Source organism: Benincasa hispida, chromosome 3, assembly GCF_027475165.1.
Source record: "Benincasa hispida cultivar pf3 chromosome 3, pf3_genome.v1.1, whole genome shotgun sequence".
Classification (NCBI taxonomy): Eukaryota; Viridiplantae; Streptophyta; class Magnoliopsida; order Cucurbitales; family Cucurbitaceae; genus Benincasa; species Benincasa hispida.
The window spans coordinates 52,919,052-52,940,340 of record NC_143480.1 but is presented as its reverse complement, the minus strand read 5'-3'; the positions used below and the strand labels follow the sequence as shown (position 1 = coordinate 52,940,340).

At 27.1% G+C, this 21,289-nt stretch overlaps 1 protein-coding gene across 1 annotated transcript; it reads left to right on the top strand.

Moving 5' to 3' along the window:
* Positions 1-17,667: 17,667 nt before the first annotated feature.
* Positions 17,668-19,408, top strand: CIPK22 (CBL-interacting Serine/Threonine-kinase). Its single transcript, XM_039027926.2, has one exon. It carries the CDS (start codon positions 17,851-17,853, stop codon positions 19,135-19,137), a length of 1,287 nt encoding a protein of 428 aa, XP_038883854.1. The 5' UTR covers positions 17,668-17,850; the 3' UTR covers positions 19,138-19,408.
* The last annotated feature ends 1,881 nt before the right edge of the window (positions 19,409-21,289 follow it).

Sequence of the window (21,289 nt, the reverse complement as noted above, 5' to 3'; positions counted from 1 at the left end):
TATAGACACTACTTCTAGCTCTAAATTTCTTTATTTGTTATCTATATTTTATCAATTGTCTAAAAAATCAAACCAAATTTTGAAAACTAAAAAGTAGCTTTTAAAAATTTATTTTTATTTCTGGAATTTGACTAAGAATTCAACTATTGAATTTAAAGATGCAAATCATGATAAGAAATTGGAAGAAAATAGACTTAATTTTCTAAAATTAAAAACTAAAAACGAAATGGTTATCAAACAGAATCTTAATTATCTTTAAGTATATATATGGTTTAAAATGATAAAGTTCTATAAGACAAAGGGTGTTCTGGAGAAACTGACATACATAAATCTACTTTGAAAATCATTACTAAAAAAATAGAAAATAGTTATATATATATATTGAACATATAATGCATTTTATTCCAAATTTAAAAAGACATTACACAAATTACAATTTTATTAGCATTGAATAATTGACACATCGTGATAAACTATTTATATTTATAAAATATAATAGAAATATTAATCAAAACCTAACAATTGATAAGCTCAAAATCAAAACCTAATAATATAATATAAACTCAATGTAGCATTCTAAACATGATCATTAAGGGAAGCAAAAAAATATACTAACATTGACATAGAGATTCCCATAACTGCATAAATGTTCACAAGTATATATATATATGATAATCTAATCTTATACTTATTTCAAAATTCTAGAAGTTAATTAAAAAAAAAGCCTATATACTTCTAGAAAAATTTAATTGATGTTTCGAAATTTGATAATTAAGATTTGAAAAGTATTTCTAAAATTTTTATTAAAAAATAAATATTCTTAAACTAGAAAATGAATAATAAAATCCTTTTCAAAACAATCCAATATATTCAACAATGAGTTAATGAGTTAACATAAAGAAAAATAAAAATAATGAGGAAAAAGTGTTGGGGTGTGGAGGATTGAAGGGTTAATGTCATGAAAATTTTTGAACTAAAATAAAATAATGCTTATCTAAACAAATAGTTTTAAACATTTTTTAATCTCACGATTGATATTCGATCTTATGTTTTTAATAAATAGTTATGTTATTATAGATACATATATAAAACTACTCCGAATAGAAAATGAAAACTTCTTTTAAAATACAAGGTACAAATAAAATTTTTATTAGGATTGCATAATTCACACATGATCATAACCTATTTATATTTACAAAATATAATTGAAATGTTAATCTATCCAACAATAAATAAATTCGAATGATAATTATAATCCAAACAAACCACGATAATATAATATAAACTCAATATAGCATTCAAAACATGATCATTAAGGAGGATAAATAATATATTAGTATATACATAGGGATTCTCATAGTTGCATACATATTCAGATTATCATGATATGATGATCTAATCTTATACTTCAAAATTATAGATTATTTTGAAAATTTTAATCCATGTGTTTTTAAAATTCGATCCAGACTTTAAATCTATTTCTAAAAATTATATTAAAAGAATTATTAATTGGAAAATGAAAAACAAAATTCTTTTTGAAACGACCTTTTTAAAACGATCAAGTCTATTCACGAATGATTTAATGAGTTAACATAAAGAAAAGTGAACAATAAGCTGGAAAAAATATAGGGATGTGGGGATTTGAATGGTTAATGTCATGAAAATTTATGAACAAAATAAAATAACATAATGTTTATCTTAAAAAAATTCAAACGTTTCTTAATCTCTTTTTCCATGATTGATATTCTCAAGCCCAAATAATTTGTGGTTTATAATAATTCACTTTTTTCTCGATTGACCCTACAACTCTCGCTTTATTTCTGTGCAATATTCTAAATAATGACACATATCTATGCGTTTTCTCTTTTCCTAACACTTGGAGTTGATGTATGGTACTATTTACAATTTCAAATAAAGTTGAATTTATTGTAAAATGCATATTCATTTTAAGTAATATTTTTTAAAAAAATTTAGTCTCTATAATTTTAAATATCTAATTTTAGTCTCTATACTTTCACTTGGAATTGTTATCTATGGGTACTTTTACTAATAAATTTTAGAAACATATTTTCACATGTTTTACATACAAAAGATGATTATTATTTAATAAATTTAGATAAAAATTATTTTTCTTAGACTAAATTTAAGATTTATTAAAATGATGGAGACTAATACTAAACAAGTTCAAAGTATAGAAATTATAATGATATTTTGATCTAATTTTTTTTTTAATTCTATATAGTATGTATGAATTTTTTTGGATAATTGTTTTAAATGATAAAACTGTTTAAAATATTTTCAAGTATTATAAAGTGTGTCTATCAATGATAGACTGTAATAGATTTCTATCACTGAGCGATAGACTTCTATCACTCAGCTAATGCTCGGTGTTAGAAGTTTATCACAGTCTATCACTATCTATATCACTGATAGAGATTTACATTTTGTTGTTTTGTAAATAAGTTGACTAGTTTTTTTTTATTTAAAACCATTATTTTTTTAATTTTTTTTTGAGAACTACTTTTTTTTTTAAAAAAAAAAAGTTTACTTTTATAAATTATTAGTTAAAAAAACTAACACAAACTATATAAAATATTATATAAGCAAATTATTCTTCTATTCCATCTGAACCCAAATAATTCAAATATATTAGCGATAAACAAATTAGAGGTTTTTTTTGGTTAAAAGAAACCAAAGACTTATATAAAGTTCCTTTCGTTAATATTGATATCGGTCAGCTGATTATATAAAAGTTAAGTTTTAGAATCTAAACTTTGAAAAGAAAAATAAAAAACAAAAATGTTTCTTTTATTAATTTTTCTTTTTAATAATTCTCATGTGTCGTGAACTTGAAGAGTACAATGAGAATATGGATACCAATAAAATATATAATATAATAATAAAATAAATTAAACATAATAAATATATGAAAAAAATAAATAACAAAAGTAAATAAAATAAAAATGATGGATTCACTTTCTCCAATCTTTTTTAATTTTGCCCAGCGTGTGTATTCCAAAACCCACCAAATGTCATTATTTATAGGCAATTTGGCAAGTAGGAGGTGGATTACATGAACACTAATAATGTGTAATGTTGAAACACATGAACAACACTTTGGTAAATGAAGACATGACACATGATTAATGGACACTAAACATGTGCATCTAATGGGTATCTATTATCATAATATTTATAATATTCCCCCTTAGATGCTCATTATATATATGAAATATGTATTGTTAAAACCTTATTAGAAAAAGACCAATTGGAAAAAAAAGTACATATTTCATATAATCTAATAATCTTAAAAATTAATACAATATATTTACTCCCACTCATGGAAACATCACTTGAGATTTCTAAGTCCCCACATTCCAATATTATACACCAATTTCTCAAAGGTTGCGGTTGGTAATAATTTTGTAAATAAGTCTGCTAGGTTATCCTTCGAACAAATTTGTTGTACAACGATCTTACTATTTTCTTCAAGATCATGAGTGTAGAAAAGTTTTCGTGAAATATGTTTTGTTCTATCTCCTTTAATATATCCCCCTTTGATATGGGATATGTATGTTGTAGTCTCTTCATATAATATCGTTGAAATATTTTTACTAGAAGATAAACCACATGTTCCACGAATGTGCTGAGTCATTGATCTTAGTCATACACATTCTCGACTAGTCTCATGAATGGTAAGAATTTCAGCATGATTTGAGGAAGTAACCGTTATGGTATGTTTCACTGATCTTCATGATATAAAAAATTTTCTCTATTTACTAAGTAACCTGTTTAAGATCTAGCTTATATGGGTTAGATAACTAACATGCATCTTCACAACCAACTAGATCATAATTAGATTTATTAGAATGCAAAAATGTTATCAACTTATATGGTTCCATAATCTATTGAGATCTCATTATTATCCTTATTTACTTCAATATCCTTATGAGTACTCATATCTAGAATTTCTTCTCCAACACCCATATTCTTAACTGAGTCATTTATTGACTATTTCTTTTTTTAGGATTTTTATTTTTGGAACCGATTGGTCTATCTTGCTTCTAACGTATCCCAGATTCATTAGTGACAACTTACTACATTTAATGGAGCATTTGCAGTTAGTATATGTGACTTACTCACTTTCTTAACATTTATAAATGCATCTGGTAACTAATTTGCTCTATTTGCAAATGAATTATTTTTTGAGCTTCAGATTCACATTGATTTACACGATGATCTAAATGAGACAATAACGATGCATTCCATGTAATTTCTTTTTCTATTTTTTTAATTCCTCCCCTAATATTGAAAAATTTGTCTCATTAAAATGAAAAATAGCAAATCGTGCAGTAAATACATCACCCGTCAGGGGTTCAAGATATTTAATAATTGATGGGAATCATATCCAACATATATTCCTTGTTGGGGTTGATGCCCTAAATCTCGTGGGTTTTGTAGTTTATAATTGTAATGTACAAACGATTTATTTATTTAATAAAATCCCGAGGCATTTTATTCGACATTTAGTAACATATTTTATAGCTTAAACATGTATGTAGAGACATACAGATAGATCATATTTTATAGCTTAAACATGTATGTAGAGACATACAGATAGATCATATTTAAGTGATAACCTAAATGGTCTGTAGTAGATGGATAAGGTTGGATACCTTATCTTGGTGGCACTACAAATACGACCCGTTTTGTAGATGTTACAATTGTTGTAAAGTACTACAAATGATTTGCTCCTGATCATTCATGTGGAAACATGTAAGTGAGGATGTTCTATACAAAAGCGTTTGTCTAAGACTGGACTATGAAATGAATAGTCATGATATAACGCTGTTAATAATAGAAACTTACATTTCGTCAGGATGACCATTGGTGACATGACCTGAATCCTGAGTGAGTTGTGAACTCCTGCTATGAAGGCAGTTCTTTGATTTGTATGGGTGAAAGTGGTCAGATCGCCGACTCAACAAGCCTACCATTTTGGGGATTCGTCTGATTGGGGAGCTAGAAACATAGCTAAACAAGACGGAATTCAATCCTTCCCTAATGTCGGGGTAAGTAGAAAAATTGGTCCCAATGACTGACTCCGGAGCTTGAACAATGTGGCGCCACATCCTTTCTTGGCCCGAGAGGGGTTTGATTATAGTTGAACTATAACTTATTGTTCATTAGAGGGATCAGTAATACTTAAAGAGTTAGATGTAATTACAAGAGAAAAATAGTTTTGGCCCAACTGTATTTACGAGCAATTTGTGAAGGGTCATCGCACTGTTGACTGATTATATCCAATGGACACAGAAATATATCTTTAATGCAAAGAGGATCGATAGTTAATGGATGTTGAATAATTTAATTAAAACAGTTTAATTAATTATTCAAGTACTATTGAAGCTTCAATCTATAGGTCCATAAGGTCCTCTCTATAGCTAAATGGGGATTATTGAGAATTAATTTTTGATTAATTTGAATCGTTCAAATTAATTAAGGGAATTAATTATATGTGATATAGTTAGTTTAACTTAATTATATATGATATAATTAATATAATATATTTGATAAATTCTAATATAAAATTTATTGGAGATGAATAAAATATTTAAATATGATTCAAATATTATATGGATGAGATTCATGTAATTAAATTTAGTATACATGTGATTTATATTAAATGTCATGCATTATTGAGAGAGAACAAACTATAGGTTATGTGTTATATCTAATATAACATATAGTTTAATATATATTATATGATAAGATGGTTATATATATAATAATTTTTATTTATTAAATTTAATTAATTAATTTTTTAAAATTAATTTGGGAACTTTTCTCTCTAGTGGAAGAAGTGGTGTGGTGGTTCAATCTGGTTCAATCTGAATTCATATAATTAAATTTAATATAAATTAATCTTCATCTTCTTCACATATTGGAATTATGTTCAATCTGGATTCTCAAGAACTCATAGAAAGTCTTCCCTGCAAAGAAAAAATTTCCTCTCAATTTTCCTTCTCCCTCTTCTAAAATTCAGAGCCTACCAACTCTTAAGAATTGTCTACCCAAAAGAGAATACAGAAGGCTCTGATTGATGATGTCCTATATGAATTGTTTATGACCGGTTCGAGAGATTTCGTGAAGATCTTTGGCTTCAAGGGTAAGTTGATCCGAACCTTTCCTACTATTTTATTTTGCATGCTGTAATTTAATGTTGATGCATAACTTTTTGTTCTTTAAATTTTCCAATTATGTGTAAAATTAAAATTGAGATGATTCCGCTTCTATTGCGGACTTCACCGTTCCTTCAATTGGTATCAAAGTGGTGTTTCATGACCCAATTTATTTTTTTTTACCATAATTGCTTTTACAGGATTGGTGGGTTTTCATTTTGTATTGTTCATATAGATGAATGGTTGTGAATGATTTGCATTTTTGGATATTTTGGAATTGGTCTATTAGAATTACAGCTTTAATTTTACAAATTTGGTTTGTAAGGGCCCTTTGGACATAATTCATGTTATAGAGCCTGTAATTTATTTATAAGGTGAGTACTTAGCGGCTTGTGAAGCTACTAAGGAAGCTGTGTGGCTCAAGAAATTCCTGACTAATCTGGAAGTAGTTCTAGACATGTCAAACCCCATCACCCTTTCTTGTGATAATAGTGATGTTATGGCTAATTCCCGAAAGCCTAAGAGTCACAAATGCGGGAAGCACATAAAGCGAAAGTATCATCTCATTCGAGAGATTGTTCATCAAGGGGACATGATCGTCACGCAGGTAGCTCTGTCTTCTCTCTAGTGGAAGACGTGGTGTGGTGGTTTTGACTTTTTCGAGATCTTCATCTTCTTCGCATATTAGGATTAGTTCAATCTGGATTCTCAAGAACTCACATAAAGTCTTCCCTGCAAATAAAAAATTCCCTCTCTCAATTTTCATTCTTCCTCTCCCAAAACTCAGAGCCCACGCACTCTTGAGAATTCTCTACCCAAAAGAGAATATAGATGGCTTTAATTGGTGGTGTCCTGTACGAATTGTTCGTGACCTGTTCGAGGGATTTTGTAAAGATCTTTGGCTTCAAGGGTAAGTTGATCCTAACCCTTCCTCATCTTTTATTTTGCATGTTGTAATTTAATGTTGATGCATAATCTTTTGTTCTGTAAATTTTTCAATTCTGTGTAAAATTAAAATTGGGACGATCCCACTTCCGTTGCGGTTCTCACCGTTCCTTAATTCCTAAACTCCTTTGAGAACCCATCTTAGTAAGTTGTGGTAGAGCAATTGGAACATATACTACACATCTAAAAATTTTCAGATGGAAAATATCTGGCTCGTGGCCATAAGCTAATTGTAATGGCAAGTACTTATGACAAACTATTGGCCTAATGCGTACAACTAACGCTGCATGCAAAATAGCATGTCCACATACAGATGTATGAAGCTTAGCTCTTATAAGTAATGGTTTTGTAATTAATTGCAAATATTTTATTAAAGATTATGCTATGCCATTTTGTGTATGAATATGAGCTACAGGATGTTCAACACTTATCCAATTGATATACAATAATTATCAAAAGTTTGGGATGTAAATTTACCAACATTATCAAGACGAATACTCTTAATTGTATAATCAAGAAATTATGTTCTTGACTTAATTATTTGAGCAAGTAATCTTGCAAATGCAACATTTCGACTTGATAATAAGCATATGTTTGACCATCTACTGGATGCGTCTATTGATACCATAAAATATCTAAATGGTCCACTTGGTGGGTTAATAGGTCCACACAAATCACCATGAATTCGTTCTAAAAATGTAGGTAATTCAATCCCCACTTTGATTGTCGATGGTCTAATAATAATTTTCCTTGAGAGCAAGCATCACATGATAATTCATTAGATAGAAGAATTTTTTGGCTTTTTAATGGATGTCCATTTGAATTCTCAATAATTCTTCTCATTATTAGATCCTAGATGATCTAATCAGACATGCCAAATTATAAATATGTCTGGATTCATGAACTTCAGATTCATTGTTGCATATGTTTCAGTTACTCGTATATGAGTATAATATAATCCAGAAGATAAAAGGAACAACTCTTCCAGTATACGTTTTTCATATGAGACAGTAGATATGATATAAAGATACTCAATATTATTCTTTCTATCAGTCTCAATATGATAACCATTGCAATATATATCTTTAAAACTAAGTAAATTTCTCTTTGATTGACTAGAGAATAATGTATTGTCAATTGTAATTTTTTTCTTCTAGTCAAAATAATATTTGCTTTTCCAAACTCTTCAATTATGTTTTTTGAACCTGATATTGTATTGACTTTTGCTTTCAGCATTGTCATTTTAGAAAAAATATTTTCTACTTGTAAGTATTATATATGTACTTGCACTGCCAAACATAGATCTTCTTTACTCATTTTTTAGTCATTCAACATATGAAAATGATCCAAGTTTCTTTATTTAAAAAAATAATTACAATAAGAAAAACATTTGGAATATACAAATGTTAACATCTACTAAAAGGAAATAGAAACTTGGAGATGAATAAAAAAAACAACATTAAGTCTAGATATTTTCAAAGTCAAAAGAAACACTTGATGTTTCATCAATTCTATCGATACTTTTTTCATGAGATTCAAAAAAGTCTGCCACATCCAAAATTTTCATATGGGATGGGTCAAATATGTCATTATCCTGCAAAATTTGCTTCCACATTTTTCTCTTTTTCCTTCAGGGATGCTTGATAGAGATCAACTAAGTGTTTTGACGTACAAAAGGTATGTGACTATTGCTCAATCATTCCACATCGGAAGCACTTATTTTAAACACTCTTTTAATTATTATCTTGTGGAGTTCTTCCTTTGTGATCATCATTTTGTATGGTTCTTTTAAAATATGAATAATTATAACGACCACCACGAAAATAATAATTATTTCTTCCTCTACCATGGTCACAACCTCGACCACGACCACGATTATTATTAAAATTCACAAAAATGTCTTCTCTAACATATTGATTTAAAATTTTGGAGCCTCAAGTGTATCCATTTACAACAAGCTTTAGGAAGAAAAATTGTTTTTCGATGATCACATTTTTATGACATTCAAGTGTTTTTTTTTTTTTTTTTTGAAAATATTGTAATTAAAGTGTGGGGCTGGAGAATCGAACCTCAAACCACAAGGTTGATAGTATGAACAGCATGTCACTTGGGCTATACTCTTGTTGGCATATTAAGGTATATTTTGACAAAGCATTAATGACAAATAATTATTATCAAATGCTACAAATTTTAATCTTATAATATTTTCATAGTAATACTATTACAAAACATTATATTCATATTATAAATTTAATATATATCAAATATGAAAACAACATTTAATAGGGTATTTTTAAATATTTAAAAATATTTACACTTTATAGCTAAAAGTTTCAAAAGTGCTCGTACTTTTAGAACTTTTTGCTATAAAGTGCACATATTTTTTAGATTTTTCTATTTATAAGAATTTTCCTTAATTTTACTAATTATAATGAAGAGATAAAAATGGACATACCTTTAGGATCTACCTTTAGCAGGAAAAACAATAGAAGATCATGCTGATAAGTGTTGTGAATTTGAGGAGTACAATGGGAACACGGATACCAATAAAATATAGTATTAAAATAAATATAATCTAATATAATAATAAAATAAATAAATATTAAAATAAATTAAAGATAATATATAAATATATTAAATAAATAAATAACAAAATAAAATAAAATAAAAATGAAGGATTTCTCAATTTTCTCCAATCTTTTTGGATTTTGCCCAATCCGTGTGTTCCAAAATCCACCAAATGCTACTATTTATAGGTAATTTGGTAAGTAGGAGATAGATTACATGGACCCTAATAATGTGTAATGTTGAGATACATGAACAACACTGAATGCATAACACGTAGTCAATAAACAATGAACATGAGCATCTAATAAGTAGATGGACATCTATTGTCATAATATTTCTAATATTATGTACTTTTTCTAATTTTTTAAAGGACTAGAAAAGAAATCATATCAAAGATTCAATATAATGAGAAGAGCAATCAAGAAAGGTAGAAAGCACATCCAATCAACCCATACTTAAGTGTCAAATGTTTTATAGGCTAAAGTGGCAACATTATCCATAGATTATAAATTCTTATCCTACTCTTGAACTACAATAATAATTAAATAATTATTTCTTTTAATCTAAAAAAAAACCATAAATTTTCATTTAATAATAAAAAAAACTACAAAAAATCATTTAATATCCAATTTTCTCATGACAACCAATGTTTAAAATATCGATGTCGATGGAAATATCGAGATCTTAATTTTATGGAAATATCTTCTAGCCCCCTTTAGACTTAGGTTCAAGCCTCACTCATCACATTTATTTTCCTCTTAAAAAAAATTTGAGGTTTTGAAAAACTTGATGAAATTTGTTATAATTAGTTAATGAAACCTTGATTATACCTTAATTAGACTATAATTGATCATTTTAATCAAAAGTTTATAAAAGTAAGACAATATTTAAATATATTGTAAATGTTGATGAAAATGAAATTTCTTTAAAAGAAATGGAAAAATTAGTACAAAATATATAAAATTTAAGAATATTTTGAGGTGAATTGATGTGAAAATGAAAATTTTTATTTCAATTTTGAGGTGAAATGATGTAAAAATTTAATGGAAAATGTTTGAGTGAGGTAAAAATAAATATAGTTTTTGTTTTATTTTTTTCAAATTCAATTTCTTTATAAATGAAAATTGTGGATTGAAAATAAATCTGAAAAATTGAGAAAGTTGAAAATTTTAAAAAGTAGCACATTAAAAAAGCTTCATTCATCCGCTGTAAATAATATTGACATTTGAAACTATACAATTATGTATTATCAAGACCATAAAACTAAAAAAGCTTGAATTAAGCTAATGTCGCAATTCCAAAAAAACTATCAAAATATTCTCGAACTTTCGAGATTTAACCAAATTTCATCGAAATAAGAGAGAAATGGAATTTTCTCATACTGAAATTTCGATGTCATCAAAATCTCGAAATTCCGATCGAAATTTTCGACTGTGATCACAACCAACTACGCGTATTAATTATATTTTCAAGAAATAATAATAATGAAGTACTATAATTCTAAAAATTCTAGTATCAATGGCTAAATAATAGATTATTTTAATGTAAAATACCTAAAAGTAGATATTATAAATGAAAATGTTAATACCGTTTAACAATTTTGATTAAAAAAAAATTAAATTTAAAATTTATTCAAAATATAAAAATTAAATTTAGACATTTAAAAATTAGAAGAAAAAAAAGTCTTGTCTAAGCTACAAGTATTTTGCACAATCCACTAATTATCAAATAAAAATTTGTCACGTAGTAAATTATGTTTTAAAAGAATATTGAATTGTTTTTATTTATTTTTTTATCATGCAACAAAAAGAGGGCATGGATTAGTGTACCTAGTCATAATTTAATGGCCCAAAAGAACCCAATTTTAAACCCACAATGATTATAGCTCAGTTAAGATACCATTTTAGTTTTTATTTTTTCTTTTTAGTAGAATTATAGAAGTGAGATCAAACCTCCCACTTCTGAAAAAGAAGGCCTTGTTAATTACATTCCGTTGGACTTACTTTGGTATAATTTTAACTTTTTTATTTTGAAATTTGTCCAATGTTAGTCACTATATTTTTAAATATGCAATTTAAGTCTATGTACTTTTAAAAATCTTAAATTTAGTCTATAATACAAATTTATTGTTGATTTTTCTAACTTTTATTATCTATCCTCATTTCTACTATAAAATTTGAAAAATATATTCAAACATTTCTTTTTTTGCACAAAAATTTTATTATTATTATTCATTCAATTTTAATAAAAACTAACTTCGAAGAAGTAAATTTAAGATGTATTGAAAATAATTTCAAATAAAATAAAATAATGAAGGAAAATCCAATGGGGCCAAGTGTGTGTTTGGATATGGGGTTTCTGTACACCAGCATGCGATTATTCCCCACTGTGTGGACAGCAAAAGTACTTCTGTCAATTCCAAATAGACAAAAATAAAAAGTGCAATTTCATCCAATGACATAAATTATAAATATAATATTTTCCTTTTTCTTAAAAAAAAAATAAATGCATTTTTCTCCATAATGAAACTTGTGAATTCGTAACACTTAGATATAGAAGGGAAAAAAAACTCAATGATTGATTTTTTTTTTGTTATTTTTTTAAAAAGGTTAAATAGTCTAGTGTCAAGAATAAGAGAAATTTTTTTATTGACTAAAAACGTTAAGTTGTAATTTACTTGATATTTTATGACTGTCATGTATATAACATATGTTGACTTATTTTAAGTATCAAGTGTCTAAATTATAGAAAAGAGAAGAAGTAAGAAGTTTTTAGATTCAAATCTCAGATCAAGTTCTCATGTAGAGTTATGATGATGTATTTATAAGGAGAATGAGATACAGTTTGCGTGTTTCCTCTTATGATTATGGATATTTCCTAATTATAATAAATTAGGAGTAGATATGATAAGATAATTGTTTAGCTAACTTAGACTTATTTGAATTAAATCCACTATATCTTGAATTTATCTTCCTTTTGTCGTTTCCTGATTTTTGGCCTATTTTGTCATATTCAAACTCACCCAAAATAAATCATGTTATTCTTATAGTTGAGAAAGGAGGTTGATTACAACAATTAATGAATGAAATGAGATAAGAAGATCGAATTAAAAGTTTAGGGGTAAAATTGTAATAAATTACGTGATTCAGGGGTGATTTATGTAATTAAAAGTTTAGGAAAATAATTATAACAATCTCATAGTTCATTAGGGGTTTGGGTAATTCTTCTCATAGTTTTTTTTTTTTTTGTTATATTTTCTTTGTAAATTATGTATAACTAAATTAATACCATACTAAGAAAAAAGTTTAGGGATATAATTATAACAATCTCATAGTTCATTACCGGGGGTTTGGGTAATTCTTCTCATAGTTTCTTTTGTTATATTTTATTTGTAAACTATGTATAGCTAAATTATTTATTACCATACTAAGAAAAAAAGTTTTAGGATATAATTATAACAATCTCATAGTTCATTACCGGGGGTTTGGATAATTCTTCTCATAGTTTCTTTTGTTATATTTTATTTGTAAACTATGTATAGCTAAATTATTTATTACCATACTTAATTAAGGGGGGGGAAATACTCTTTTGGACCCTTAATTTTGAGTATAGTTTTACTCTTGAGTTTTGAGTTAATTTTTATTTGGTCCTTAAGTTTCAAAATGTTATATTTTAACTCTTAGTTTGAAATTCTATCTCCATTTGGTCTTTTGTTTCAAGATTTGCAAGTTTATTCATAATTTTCCACTTAATACTAACTTTTAGTCATTTGTGTTAATGTCTATTAATTAATTTAAAACTTTCTTATAATAATTATTTTAAATTAATTAACAGAAAAATTAATGTCAATGACTAAAAGTGAGCATTTGTGAGAACTTGCGCGAATGTGTAAAATACAAAAACTTAAAAACCAAATGAAAATTAAATTAACATAGTACTTATATTATCAATCTCGAAATTAAAAGTTTGATTTTCGCTTATTCTACATATTGTAAAAAAAAAATGGTTAGAATCAAAATTCGAGTGTAGAATTTGAATTATATATTTATATTTATATATATATATATATAAGTGGAGAAATGAATATATGAATTTTGATTTCATATAGGCGGAAGTTTGAAAATTGAAATAATTCCAGCACCGTCGATAACGCGTAACAGAAATTTTGCTGTTTAAGAAAATTTTGTTGGTCCCTATAATAAAAATTAAAATCTTTAAAATATTCAAAAGGGAATATATAAATATATATATATATATATACACTATAATTGTACTAAATATTTTGCTTTTACAATGTCCATACGATATATCTTTTTACATAAAGAACAGTGATTTAATAACAAATAAAGTTATAAAGAAAAAGAGTATTGTTCGTTTGTTGATTATATATATTCAAATTTTAACTTTCAAATTCACATTTCAAACAAGTTTGAAAGCTACCCAAAAGGAAAAGGGATGGTATTGGTATTGGATATCAACCACTTCTATTTTCTAATTTAGTAACTTAATCTTATTAATTTTCTCTGTTTTTTTTTTTTCTTTTTTTGTAAAACCTATATTTAAGGTGTGGTTAACCTAATTTTATATAAAAAAATTTGAAAAATATTCTTGAATAATCATAAGTACTTTTTGAATTTTTACATCTTTTGATTGAATAGTTTCTAAGAACATTTAAATTAGGGTATTTGTTTCTTGGAATTCCAATAATTTGGTGTATCCAGAAATTTTGTTGACAGAGAGTTTTCTATAATTTAGGTGAGTGGGACTTGAACCTAAAGTTAGAGAATGTTGAAAGATAATTTTATTGCTAGCTAATGATTTAATACTATGTCAATTATATATAGATATATAAAGAACATAAGATTGAGTAAGGCTCAAGCCCCTGACCCATATTAAATCCACCCTTGAGAATGTCTCAGACTCTCAGAGGCATCTCATGAGATCAAATTCCCTTTTGAATTTGAAACATAGTTTTGCGACACTCCCATGCTAAATATATATATATATATATATCACCTTTATTTATTTACATTTTATGATGAAAATAAATACTATCAATTATATATATCACTCTTCTTGTAATATGGTAGTTGTTTTTATTTTTTTCTTTTATGGAAAGATATTAAATTCGAATTATAATTAATATTTATTTTATAAAAAAATATTAACTTAATATAGATTATTTTGATGGAACAAATAACATATAAAAACAATATAAACTATATTAATTTTAAAAGAAACTCAAATTCTTAAAGATAAATATTTTATATAAATTTAAATTGTATTAAATTAATTATAATTTAATAAATAGTTACAATGACATTTTTGTATCATTACCTAAATTTAAGACATTAAAAAAAAAAAAAACACTTGCCTAAGTACTCACAAATACCTATAAAAATATTCTTACAAAAGAAATATAGTTATTTAAAATATCATCCAAATATTATAATTATTTACATTTCAAAAAATAAGTGATCCTTTAACTTTCAAAATTACAAATTAAGGCCTTGAAAATTTCAACTTATAATTTAACTATAAATAAAAATAAGTTACAAGATCTACAGTAATGTCTTTCTCTATCTACAATCATAATAATTGATTTCAAGGAATCATAGCAGCCTCACGATTTTTTAGGAAGATCCCAGCTTTATTATTATTATCTTGTAATGAGATTGATTAAATATTCAATTTTATACAAAAATAAGGTAACTTTTTTTAATGTGTGAATACCAAAAACTATTTTTTTTAAAGGAAAAAAAAAATTATAGATGATTTAGATCGAGTAGAGAATATATCCCCAAAGAAAATTGAGCCTCCTTATTCTTTAAAAAAAAAAAAAAAAATCGCAATTGTATTTTAAATTTTAGATATCTTATCACATAATTTAAAATAAAGAGATTGAAGATGGATTTAAAAGTTAAACGAAAAGATAAAATTCTATGTACTTAGATTAAAAAAAAATTATATTTTCAATTTATCATTTGAATATGTTCAAATCAGGAGGAGTTTAAGGGAAACCTAAGTGATGGGGTAGCAAATGGAGAAGAACAAACATAAAATATTCTCCATTAATAAGATAATTTTTTTTAATGATAAATATTAATTTATATCCTAAATTTCATAATTATATCTGTTAAAATTATCAACTAATAATTACGTTAATTTGAATTATTAACTTTGATAAGTATTTTAATTTATATATAACTCCTAAGACTTATATGAACAAATTGGTTTGAACTCTAATCTTTTAAAATTGATCATAAATCAAATTTAATTGTTCGTTTTATCAATATGACATTTGAAAATGTCTATATACATAAAATTTGATACATTTTATTCTTTTATAGCCATTTAGAATTTCAATTGAACAAATTATAAATTTTCACTTTTTTTAGGAAAAAAATTATAATAGTTATGAAACTTAAGGTTTAAGGTTTAAACTAATTAATATATATATTTTGTTGGTTGAGTTAAATTTGGTGAATTAATTTTAGAAAAACTAAAAGTTAATTATTTGAACGAGTAGAGAGCGCAATTAGGAAACTCGGCTTTTGATTGAAAAGTAAGTGACCGTAGAAACGTACCATTCCATGCCTACACAAAAATCAGGCGTAGCACGTGGTTGGCCACAATTTTTTTATGCTTATGTCACTCATGGACCCCACCAAAAAGGCTTTTATATTATAAATATTAAATATATTTAATTTTAATTCTTAGTTTTAATTTAATCTGGACTTTGTTGGAATGTAATTCAATTAACATAAATACATATTAATGATTAAGAGGTCTGACCATTCAATTGTATTAAAAAATTCTCATTTTTATGATCATATTTTTAAAAATTAAATTTATAAATACTACTTTTATTTATGATTTTGGTGTCACCTATTTTTTAAAATTAATATTAATACAATTTATGTTAAATTTAGATTTTTTTAAAGTGCCATTTTTGTAAATAATTTTTTAGGTTTAAAATTTAAAATTTGGGTTAGATTTTGCTTAAAAAATTATATTATTGAATGGGACTCAGGACATATTTGGGAGTAATTCTGAAATCGTTAAAATCACTTTTGTCATTTTTAAAATCACTATAAAACATGCTTTTAATAAAATCGTCACATAAATAATGATCAACAACACTTCATGTCGTACACACATGAAGTTCCAATCTACTTTTATAACACTAAGCACCACTCACCATACACGTACCTCCTATGCTAGAAAAAACGTAACTAATTAAGCTCAATTCATATACAAAACCGATTATTAAGTAGATGTCTGAGAATTCACAAACAAATATTAAAAAAAGGAAAAATATCAATTTATCTTGAACTTTGATAGTTATATCAATTTAAACCATAAATTAATAATCGTATCAATTAAAATCCCGAACTTCGGTGGTGTTTAAACCATGGTTTTTCACAACTATATCAAAATAAAACATAATGGAGGGTTTAAATTAATACAACTATTAAAATCTAAATTGATACAAAGATGACAAAAGGTCTCAAACTGCTAAAGCAAACACTCATATAATAAACTTTGGATACAATATATATATATATATATATAAATACGTAGAAGCATCCATCTCTATACATCATAATTTGACAATATACCAAAAGTGAATTAAAATATTATTAAAAAAAAGTAAAATTTTATATATATATATATATACCAAATTATGATAGAACAATTTATTTTGCAACTACTGCGCATAAGTTTTTTCCTACGCAAAACAACTTTCCTTTCCTTCTTAGGTTTTAAAAACCTTAGAAACTATGCTTCTAAACTTGAAACACAAAATCTAAATCTATTTACAATAAATGTGGGTTAAAATAGCTTATAGGTAGTGTAATGTCAATAATTAATGTTTGTCACAAATCCTTTTTTAGGGTCATATCTCATATGTCATTGGTGGATCCCACCAAAAACCCACAAATACCCTTCAAATACCTTCCTTCCCCAACCTGGAGTTGCTGTACCAATTTCCTCTTCACTCTATCTTCCTTCTCTCTCTCCTAAAAACTTCTCGCCTATTTCCATGGCGGACAAGGAGTTCATATAAATTTAAAATTACCCATATCCCTATAATTAAACTTCCTATCCTATTCTATATATTCCAGATTACATACCTTCGTTTTCCGTTGTCATGCCCGCGTTCGAAGACAACCCTCCGCCGGGACTCCCCCGCGGAGACTCCTTGCCGGAGGGAATTCTCTTCGGAAAATACGAACTCGGAAAGCTTCTCGGATGTGGAGCTTTCGCCAAGGTCTATCATGGCAGAAACGTTCTTACAGGACAGAACGTTGCCATCAAAGCCGTTAACAAACTCAAGGTTCTGAAAGGCGGTTTCACGGCGCACGTTAAGAGAGAAATCGCTATCATGCGCCGTCTCCGTCATCCCAACGTCGTTCGTCTCTTTGAAGTTCTTGCGACGAAGACGAAGATTTATTTCGTTATGGAGTTTGCTAAAGGAGGAGAACTCTTCGCGAAAGTTTCTAAAGGAAGATTCAGTGAGAATCTCAGCCGTCGGTACTTTCAGCAATTGATTACCGCCGTAGGTTATTGTCATTCTAAAGGAATTTTTCATCGTGATTTGAAACCGGAGAATCTCCTTCTTGATGATAATTTTGATCTCAGAGTTTCGGATTTTGGACTTAGTGCTCTTACAGATCAGATTCGTCCTGATGGATTACTTCATACGCTTTGTGGAACTCCGGCTTACGTCGCACCGGAGATTCTCGCTAAGAAAGGCTACGATGGCGCTAAAATCGATGTCTGGTCTTGTGGTATAATCCTTTATGTTCTTACTACTGGATATCTTCCTTTCAACGATTCGAATTTAATGGCGATGTATCGGAAGATTTACAGAGGCGATTTCCATTGCCCTAAATGGACGTCTCCAGATCTGCGACGGTTTTTATCGAGGCTTCTTGATACGAATCCTGACACGAGGATTACTGTTGATGAGATTCATCGAGATCCGTGGTTTGTGAAAGGATTTCAGGAGGAGAAATTTCAACAAATTGAAGATTTCTCTTCGGAGCTTTACGGTGATGTGAATAATGCGAAATGTTTGAATGCTTTTGATCTTATTTCTTTCTCACCTGGTTTCGATTTGACTGGATTGATTAATGAGACGGAATTTTCTTCCGGCGTCGAGAGGTTTCTCTCTGCGGAGTCGCCTGAGAAGATTATTGTGACGGTTGAGAACGTAGCAAAGTTGGAGAATGTGGCGGTGGAGAAGAACGGTTGGGGAGCTAAAGTTGAAGGACGTGACGGTGGATTCGTTACTGTGATTGATGTTTTCCGGCTGACGGATGAATTGGTGGTTGTTGAGATTAAAAACAGAGTGAGGGAAATTGATCAAGATCGTCAAACTTGGAAAGATGTATTGAGACCTCAACTTGATTGTTTAATCTACCGGTCAGATTGACGGATTCTGATCGGAAATCGGTGGCCGATTTCTATGATTTGATCGGAAAAATCCGATCCACGAGGAAAATGGAGTCGACTGTGTACGGTTTTTGGAGGAATTTTACCGGGTTTCATGTATAAGTTTCTTTCCCCGGATTTTCTTTTTCTTTTAAAAAAATATTTTATAGAATTACTCTTTTTTATGAAAATTTTGTAATTATATTAACTTTCATGCTTTATATATGATTAATTTTCTTCTTATAATAAAATTAAGATGAAAGTTAGAAAAATACATAGGTACATTCTAGGCAATATCTATTTTTGTATATTCCATCATATTATTTAATCATAATTTGTGATGTGACAAATTATTCTTTTTTCTTCTTTTATATAAGTAATAAAAGGAGATGCATAAAAATAAGTGCATCTCAAAATGCACCCGAGTATTATTCGTCTTTTAATTTTCGTTATCGTTGCATAGTCTTACGCTAGTTCTATTTCAATGTTGAGGGAGAGAATACATCTTTCGGAAAGACGTCTTGGGTTCTATTTTTAACCTCCTACATTTTTTCGTAGGTTTGTCTGTCATAGTTGGAGATTTGTGTATTTCTGGTTCAGATTTGAATGAATTAAAAGTTAATAAAGAATGCACTTGCAAACTTAGAAATTACATAATAGTAAAATATCAGTTAAAATTTCGTATTGAACTCTATTTAGTTTATATTTAATAGGATCTTAAACTTTTAATTATGTTTGTGATTTTTAAAATAAAATTGTTGAGTGAATCTAATTTGACACTTTCTCTGAAATTGAGACATGTTATAAATAAATTTAGAAGATCAAGCTTGTAATAAAACTTAAAAATTTAAATAAGATAATAGGAGAAATAAATAGAACACCCAAATTGAAAGAGAACATGTGATAAATTTGGACTTGCTCATGGAGAAGGCTAGATACTTGGCAAACAATATTCCTTTTGTATAGTGTTGGGATAGTTTACCCTATACTTAGGCATCAGGTTGATATTCCTTGTAATTAGGTTAATTTCCATAAAAGCTAAACTCTATGTCACATTTGAGATTGATTGAATCAAAATACATTATTGTTAAGGCAATAAAAAATGTATGTTTAATTAGAGAGAATTTAGGACTTGTAAACAACCACACAACTCTAAAGGTAATTTCTTTTATATATTCCTTAAACTTGTCCTAAACTTTGATTAACACAACATTCAAGTTAAAAAATTCTCTATGATTTGATAGAAACATATATTCTATGAGTTAATTAACAACATATCTCAATTTTAAACATTTATAATTTTTTTAATATAAACTTTTAAGGGACCACTAGGTTTTTAAAAATCTAGATACATAACTGGAATATTCATATGGTTGAATTTATAGATATACGAAAATAAATATACCCTTTTTTAAAGTAATAATGTCTAAGAATGTTTGGAAATATTCAAATAATAATATTTGTTTTGGAGGATTCATGTATGAGAATACCTTAAGTTGTGTGTTATAGCAATCGTTTGAGGTTTTTATAAAATATAAAATAGGAAATATTAATTTAGTTTTATTATTAATTTTTTTTTTTTTTGAGAAAAGAAGACCATTAAGATAATGGATGAAATTTTAGTGCATATGTATATTAACTTTATTTTAAACAGAAAATATATGAAATAAATAAATTTTAAAAATTTAAAAATAAAGAGAAAAAAAAATGTCTAGAGGATGCCCTTTATATAAAAATCATAAAAACTCGTGATTGAAAAGGTATCCAAAATTGTTAGATATTGATGCCTCTGTATAGAAACTAAGATACTCGAGAAACTTAAGATGTCTCAATATTCTACATTATTCTAACAAATAAACAGAGTAATTATTCAAACGTGCATTTGATGGAAGTTTTATACTACCTAGGAAAGAAATGACTCCTAAATGTAATAACAACTATTACAATTCAGAGTGACATGGAAATTTTTAGTACAATAGAAAAGTTGAAGATTCAAATCATAGATTTCTTGGTCACTAACACATTTATCTGTCAGTTGAACTATATTTATTTTGACAACAACAAAAAGCCACAATAAGTTAAAGCGGAGGTGGAAGAGAAACTAAAATGGGTCCAAGAATCGAAGTCCAATAAAATATATATTAATTTAAATA